Genomic DNA, 8,345 nt, shown 5'->3' on the forward strand with positions numbered 1-8,345 from the left:
AGGACGCGACAGTTCGCGTTGGAAACGACGCGGGAAGGTTGGTCGTCGGTGTTAATGGCCTCCCGCGTGGAAACCGAAGCGGCCACGAGGGCGGCGACTGGCCACGCGGCATCCACCCACCTCCCCCACGTGCTTTCAATGCACGTTCGCCGCCTCCCTTAAAACCCAACCGGCGCGCACCTCTCTTCTTCCCCATCTTCCAACCCTAGCCGTGCCAAACACCCTCCTCCCCCACGCACCCCACCGACGCGATGGCGCACAACAACGAGGCCGGCGGCAGTGGCGGCGTGCTCCGCTCGCTGCAACTAATGTACGACGAGGCGGATGTACTGTACTGGCAGCGCATCCACGTGCCAGTACAGTACAAGATGCCGCACGGGTGGCACATCTCCAACGCCGTCTTCGCCGTGCCACCGCCGCCACCAGCAGGACCGGAGCTGCGCGCCCTCATCACCGAGTGGCGGAAGCAGATGACGTCGGCGGAGAGGAGTCTGCCGTCGAACGCGCTCAACAGCCCGACGTGGCCACGGAGATTCGAAGAGGAGCGCGCCATCGAGCTCGCGCGGGCGGGCGGCCACGCGAACGGCCGCTTCAACAACGTTAGCTACCGTGCCTGGTGGCTCGGCCGCGACGTCGACGCCACGCTGCAGCAGTATGGCTACCGCTAGCGCGTCCGCGTCGACCCGCCGCGCATCCCGTTGTACTAACTGCAAGCGGGGTGCATGGCGCCGGTGGCGCCACCTCTATAGAGGCTGCCACCGGCAAGGACGACGGCCTCTGGGGAGCTCGCGCACTGGGTCATCCATCGCCGGCGACCGCGCGCGCTCGGCCACGCACGCTTCAGGTGGCGTTGTCATCGACGACGGAGCGAGGAGCGCGTCTTCCGCTCCGGCCCGTCGGACGATGGGGTCGACCCAGCGCCGCCGCATCAAGGAGGAGCACGCCCCAACACCACTTCTGCCGGCGAAGAGGCAATGGTGGGAGATGAAGGTGCATGCGCTGGCGGCCCTCCGTGGCGGTGACGACCCGGAGGAATTCCCCGAGCAAAACTTCATCGTTGGCCGCTCCGTCGAGGAGTACTACCGGCAAATGACGATGGACCCGTGGCAGGCGGCGCTGTGGTCCGTGCCACGGCGCTGTGGTCCGCCAAGACCACGGCGCCAACTTCGTCGACCTTGCCGGACCTTCGTAGCCGCCGACGCCAAAGGAGGAGGAGGACGACGACTGGTCCTTCGGCACGTCCAGCGACGATGACGGCGACAACGGCAACAAACTCGACTTCAACGCCTTCGACTCACGCCCCCGCTAGTTTTTTTAAAAGTTTTTAGTATAAATTTGAGTCACTTTTGTATAAAACTAGTCAATATTCGTATTAATTTCGGTTTTTAAATGTCATTTTAAATTTAAATTTTTATTAGGGCTGCCGTATGGGGAGCGCCAGTGGCAGTGGCAGTGCCGACGCCTATTTAGGGGTCACGTGTTCAAATGCACCATCCCAATCTCCCCTCTATTTGTCTAGACAAAGAAAAGAACGTCTCACTGGTTTGCGGACTCTGACAGAAACCGTACAAATCGTGGCAAAACTACATAATGCTTAACCGGATCGTTCGTCACGTTTTTGCCTCTTTTAAAAGCTCTTGTAGCTAGATTTTGTAAAGCTCTTCCAGCCCATTCGGATCAGACACTCAATGTGCAATATTGTCACGCCCAAATAAACGACAAAGTATGCACAAGCTTATATCTCACAAGTTCACAACACAGCTGGGAAAGCACAGGCTTACATCTGACAAAATAAACGAAAACGTATGCAGTTTGGATACCATAAATTATTTAGCGAACACTGACTGAAAATGGTTACATAAGAGAGTTGACATTTTGTACTAAACAAAGAGCACCTCCTCCAATCCAAGGCTTAAGCACCATCAAGCATTACCCGCATGGACAACCCCTATGCTACCGGCATTCTGTGGCAAGGTAGAGAGGGTATGGACCAGGCAACAGTGACCTGCATCTTGCAGAAACGAAGATCACATGTGCCAATACTCGTGCCGGATTTCTTGGGTTCGAAGACAGCCTCAGCTCTTGTAAGAAAACCAACACGACGGGCCTGCACATAGACCATCAGCTTATCACTCCCGCCGAACTCCACGGAAACAACACGCCTGGACAGCTCAAACACGCCGTCTGAATCGACGGGCATTTTTGTATCTGGACAGTCAAGCAGCATCACCTTCGCATTTTCTACACCACTGGTGCACGAGAAAACCCGTCCATGATAATTATCAGGCCATGACCCATCAACAAGCTGGATGTTGACGGTGGCCTCAACTGAACAGAGCAAGGGTGTGAACACAAACTGAAGCGTGCAGCGCTTGCAGGGGACACATGTGCGGATACCGTCCACACCACGAGACCCTTGGTGGAAATCGAAGACTTTGAAAGTCAAGACTTCATCTTCAGATTCTGTTTTGCTGCCTTTGACTTTTAGTTGAACCTCAAACGTGATCTGATTGGATAGCACAATCGCCCGAGATGGGCCTGTTAACAGCAAACCTGGATTCTGCAGTAAGGAAGGCAGATGAATATAACAAGCCAGTCATATTAATGAAACAAAGTCATGGCTATGCCTGGAGCAAAAGCTAGGATTATTTGCCGCTCTAGTTACGACCGCTTAGCTGTCTGGTTTGAGGTTGAACTTGCTTAGACATGAATTTGGGTGGGGTAAAATACAAAATTTCTATCCACATATAGTATTTCCACGAATGATAACAATGTACTACCTCTGTCTATAAATAGACGTCCAAGATTTATCAAAATCTGGATGTATCTAGATGCTATTTAGTGTCTAGATACATCCAGATTTAGATAAACCTTGGACATCTATTTATAGACGGAGGGAGTACTAAAATTACTACTTGGCATGGCAACGAATCAGTGTACAGAAAGAGAGAGAAAGCACATAGAAAAAAAAAGGATACTTATAAGGACTTGGTGGATTGTTTAGGATTGAATGTCAGAAAGACAAATAGAAGATGATATTGCCCACTGTAAGAGATACATATACAGGTGCAGAGGGAGGGGCAATATAATCTCAGTAGATTAATTATGATGCTAGATATTACTAGCAGCAAGAGACTGACAAAATTAGGAAGGTATACAAGCAAAAAAAAATTAGACAGTGCTCACCTTTTGGGTGAGAGTTTGGTAGTTATTCCTTGTGCGTCTGAAGAGAAAGTTGCGATTATGATCTGCTGAGTCTCTGGTGGCAACGAAGCCATAGACATGAAGTGGCCAAGAGAGACCATGTTTTGGGCTAGCCACTCTGATGGAGAAGATCTGCAAGGTGCTGCTAGGACCGGCGTTTTCTGGGACGGATCCATATGTATAGCGCATCGGAGCAAGAGTGGCTGCAAGAAGCAAAATTAAGTGCTTAGATATATTGTTAGATAGCAATGCCAGCTTACTACCAAGAACAACACGATACTCAAGAAGTATATATGCCTGATTGTTTGGCTTATAGGTCTATGGGTTGGTCTGGTATCTCATCTCTATGCAATGCAAAGGATCTTCAGAACATGGGTTAGAGCAATTCCAATAGTATAGCCAACTGTTGGCTATAACTAGTTGTCATATCATTTGTAGTCATCATATACAATAGTTGGCTATAAGAATGTAGTACTTTACTAATATATGGCCCACCTTTCACTCTCACAAGGTGCCTAGGAGCACGTGCAAGAGCTGGCTATTGCATAGTAGCCCACCTCCCTTCTCTCACCTCTTCTCTCTCCTCCAACTCATCTAAAATATATTATTTAATGTCTTATAGTCAGCTGATTGGACTCTATTGTACTTGCTCTTACTGATTAGTTGGGATTTGTGGTTGATTAATTGCTGTTACATCAACCAACAATCGCATTGCGCAAGGAAATCATATACCAAATCTACTGAAACTTGATATGACTGTAGCTTGACAAAAAAAAAAGGGAGGATTTGAGATGAGTAAACACGGTTTCTTACTTTCGTCGTCGAAGGAACCGAAAGTTCCGCCGAAGCAGGTCTCCCAGGCTCTACGGAACATGGGGATCGCGTCCTCTTCCTCCTCCTCCTCCTCGCCTCGAGGAGCAGGTGGAGGATTCTTCCATATCTTCCCATCGCGCCTCTCCGTCCTAGTCCTTGCATCGACCCGGTTCGCATCGCGAAGAGCTCGACTCTTCCGCGGTGCCCCCTTTGCCCCGATATCCTTCCGGGTCGAAGCCCCACGAATTCGACTGCTCCCGACCTCGCCGTCGCTGTCGCTGGTGTAGATCTTGAACTCTGCAAATGCAGTGCTCATCGTCTGGGTCTCCATCTCCGCCGCGCCGCCGCTCAATAAACCGATGGTGCGTAGGGTTTCCTCGCTGCGGCTTTTCCGCTAGCTTTGATGCTATCCTTTTCTTTTTCCTGGGAGGAGTCGCTTTTTCCAGGGACTAGTAGGCCGCCTTGTTCGGCAAGAGGAAATTGTCCGGTTTTATTGTGTCTTATCCCGGTCCTCTTTGAAACCGCCATGAACCAGGCCATGCCGTTCGGCAGGCCGGTTTCGGACCCGCCCGATACACGCCGGGTGATGGCGGGTTGGGATGGAACGGAGCCGCTCGTCCCCCTCGCGTTTCTCTCTGTTGACGACGCACGCCCATCCTGCGGTAGTCGGCCGCTCTTTCCGTTCCGACACCGCCCACGCCAAAGATCCCTCCGTCGTTCGTCTTCTCTGGGAGAGCTGGAGTTTCCTCCGGTAAGTCATGTCCACATCGTCCCCTCCTCTCCCCATCTACTGCTCTATATGGGCCTAGGTTGATATCTCTGAGATCCGGTTCTTCACCTAGGGTTGTAGTAGTACAGTAGCTTAGATGGATTCAGCTTGCTGTGAAGCTGTTCGCGTCTGTCAGCTCACGCCAAGGCTTTAGACCAACTACGTCTTGCCTAATCTGAAAAACAGCCAACGTTTTTTTCACAGAGGATTTGTCATGCTTCTGTGAGAAAAGTATTGTTGATGCAAACTGCTAGCTGTTTTTCCTAGAACAGAGAGAAGAGTATTGTGGGAAGTCTGATTGAATTGAATTGACATGCTGTTGCGACTCTTGTATGGCTTTTACTGTTTTATATCCATGCCGTCGTAGAATTTTGGTATACTAGACAATCACATGGTGTTACGATCGTGATCAGGGCTAAAACAATTAAATCTAGATCAGAATCTCTCAAGTCAAAATATGCGTCCTCTCTGGCGGAAAATCAAATCTGATCCCGGGTGCATATGCACCCGGTATTTATAAAACATATTTCCGAACCGTAAAAAATTTAGGAAAAAAATTTAGCATGTAGAGGGACATGTTCTATGTGTGCACGTAAATTTTCACCTAAAACCAACATTTTTTGTACCCTGTGTAAAAAAGGCAAATAATGCCTTAAAAATTAGACTATTTTAGCACCTAAGATTTGTCTTTTTTGCACAAGGCATGAAACATATCGGTTTTTGCTGAAACAACTTTGTAAGCATGTAACATGTCAAGGTATACACAAAGAATTTTTATTTGTATTTTTTAACATTTTTAAATATATTTAATATGCGTTTCAAATAAAGGGTGCATATGCACCCGGGTGTAGAAACACCCTGTCCCGTCTCTGGTGAATTCTCAATTCACTGCAATACTCTTCTCTGTTCCCCAAGTATTCGCTCTTGAGATGTTCAAGTAATTGCAGTCTTGTAACTGTGTTAGAGCATCTCTAACACAGCCCCAAAAAAAGGCAAACCGCAAAAATTGAGTTCAGTCTCCCGAAAACTAGTTTCGAGCGAATTCGGAGGTGGTGGAACCGCCTCCAATATGACCGCGAACTGCTGGATCGTCATCGCCTCCTCGTCGTCATTAAGGACGTAGTCACCGCTATTGAATACGTTGGGCGGAGCCTCCTCCTTCTCCTCCTCGTCTTCCTCCTCTTCCCCCCCCCCCACTCCTCGTTGCTGTCGTCGACGGGCGGCGCTAGGGTACGGCACGATCCTCCGGAGAAAAAGCCCTCGCCGCTATTGCTGTACCGGTCGAGCTTCCACGGAGGCGTGAGCCCCCAGTTGGTCCACCGCCGAGCGCTCCGCTTTCGCGCGCCCTCGGAACGGTTCCACGTCTTCCGCTACGCCTCCGAGCGGAAGACCGGGGGGCGAGGCGACAAGTTTCTGTCGCCAATCCGGCCACCTCCCCTCCCGCAGCTGCTGGCTCCAACCATGCGGTGGAGGTCGCGGATGCGCGAGTGCGGCAGCGGATGAGCGTGGATTTCTCGTCGGAGTAGGGCGGCGGAAGCGGCGGAGGGGAGTAGGGTTTTGGAACCGAGCTCCCCTCCGCGGTCTGTATATATAGGGGGCACGCGTCGAGTTTCTCGGGCCCCCGAGAATTTTTTTCGGGCCGGGCCACGAGTTCAGGCTTTGATCTGCGCGGCTTTCGGCCCGAACCCGTAAATCCGCAGGAACAGTTCTGGCGGCATTTACGGGCTTTGTAAGATATGTTGTTTGCCTTACTTTTCTTTTTGAGATGAGGTTTGGCATACTTGCTTGGTAATGATGTTCTGAATCTTTGTTCAAAACCCTGCCTACCAAATGGCGTTTTATAGAGAATGGGTTGTGGGGGATTAGAATAGAAGTGGTTTTGAGAAGATTGGGTGAGGGGAGTGGTTTCACCCGACATGTGGGGTTAACCACACTAATCCCCTCAAAACAATTGCTGCCGAACAAGGCCTAAGCGTTTTCTAATTTCCTAACTTGTATTATTTCTTCATTGGTATTCTTTCTTCATTGGTCCATGAATAACTACTGTACTAATACTATGTCGGATCTGGATTGTTCTCTACATATCTTATGTGCTACTCCAATGCCTGTCATATATTGTTTGATCTGCAATATGACTCCAATATCTGTGATGTTTTGGGTGAGGGGAGTGGTTTCACCCGACATGTGGGGTTAACCACACTAATCCCCTCAAAACAATTGCTGCCGAACAAGGCCTAAGCGTTTTCTAATTTCCTAACTTGTATTCTTTCTTCATTGGTATTCTTTCTTCATTGGTCCATGAATAACTACTGTACTAATACTATGTCGGATCTGGATTGTTCTCTACATATCTTATGTGCTACTCCAATGCCTGTCATATATTGTTTGATCTGCAATATGACTCCAATATCTGTGATGTTTTTCTGGTCATGTTTAAGAAATCACTACTGTACTAATCTGTCGGATCTCGATTGTTTTCTACATCGCTTATGTGATTCCACCTTGCAATTATCATATGCTAGTGTTTGAAAAAACAACTGAATGAAACTGCTAACTGAAACTTTCATGTTGTTATCCTGACACTCGTGTGGCAATCTCAAGAACTGTTGACAAGTTCAGTTTATAGATACTTTCTTTTGCTAATGATAAGGCAATCTCGAAAACTATGAACCTGGAACTTTTTTAGTGAAACTGCAGGAGGCTGGGTGGCGGGAGCACACTCGAGGAGAAGTGTCCATGGCGTCAGCCATGGCGGTCATGCGCCCTACATACGCGGTGGGAGAAAGCGGATGAAGAGAGACGAAGCTCATTGCGGAGGAGCTTTGGAGCTCCGGCGGCGTGGTCGAAAAGGAAGATGTGGCGGAGGGCGAGTTCAGTGTCGGGGATGGGAACGTGGATAGGAGGTCATAGCGGGAAGGGGAGAGGCGGCCTTGCTTTCCCGCGCTGGTGCTAGCCCTCCATAGCCTTGCTTGAGCCTTCTGTCGGCCCGAGCAAGGCAACCCCCACGAGAGGCCGAGCTCGATGAGGGAGGAGCCTCGAGGTGAGCTCGACGATGGAAGGCGTGTCAGGGCGAGCTCGCCCCACACAGCGGATGGTGGACAGCGGATGGCAAGGAGGATGGAGACGGAGGCGAGAAGATTTGAATTTGAATTTATAATTTTAGGCCAAATTTGAAGGGTTTTCAATGTATTAAGAAGTTTTTTTAAAAAAAATATTTTTGTAATGTGGGCGTGCAGGTTATTTCAGGTTTTCGGGGCAAAGGTAGTAGTACTATTTGCAATCAGATTAGAGATGTTTTTCTATTTCATTCCTATGTAAAGTTTGTGTAATGCTGTTGCGATGAATTGCTGCTGAAACTTTGTGCCAGTGACCTAAATAAAAATTGATTCTTTGTTACACAAATATGCAAGACAGATTTTTTCAATGTAGTAATCCGGTCATGCCGAACATCATTTTTGAAGAACTGGATTGACGTGGATTACAGTGGAAGTGGATCGGAGGGGATTAGGTGGCTGGAGTGTTTTCACCAAAAACACGGTGGGCTGTAATACTCATTGAT

The 8,345-nt window shown here is 49.1% G+C and overlaps 1 protein-coding gene across 1 annotated transcript; it reads right to left on the reverse strand.

Moving 5' to 3' along the window:
• Positions 1 to 1,712: 1,712 nt before the first annotated feature.
• On the reverse strand, positions 1,713 to 4,451 carry LOC124683658. Its single transcript, XM_047218136.1, has 3 exons — positions 4,018 to 4,451; positions 3,187 to 3,407; positions 1,713 to 2,560 (listed from the first exon to the last, which is right to left on the reverse strand). The coding sequence occupies exons 1-3, from the start codon at positions 4,346 to 4,348 to the stop codon at positions 1,949 to 1,951; spliced, it is 1,164 nt and encodes a 387-aa protein (XP_047074092.1). The 5' UTR covers positions 4,349 to 4,451; the 3' UTR covers positions 1,713 to 1,948.
• Positions 4,452 to 8,345: the final 3,894 nt, after the last annotated feature.

This window comes from Lolium rigidum, chromosome 1, assembly GCF_022539505.1.
Source record: "Lolium rigidum isolate FL_2022 chromosome 1, APGP_CSIRO_Lrig_0.1, whole genome shotgun sequence".
Lineage (NCBI taxonomy): Eukaryota > Viridiplantae > Streptophyta > Magnoliopsida > Poales > Poaceae > Lolium > Lolium rigidum.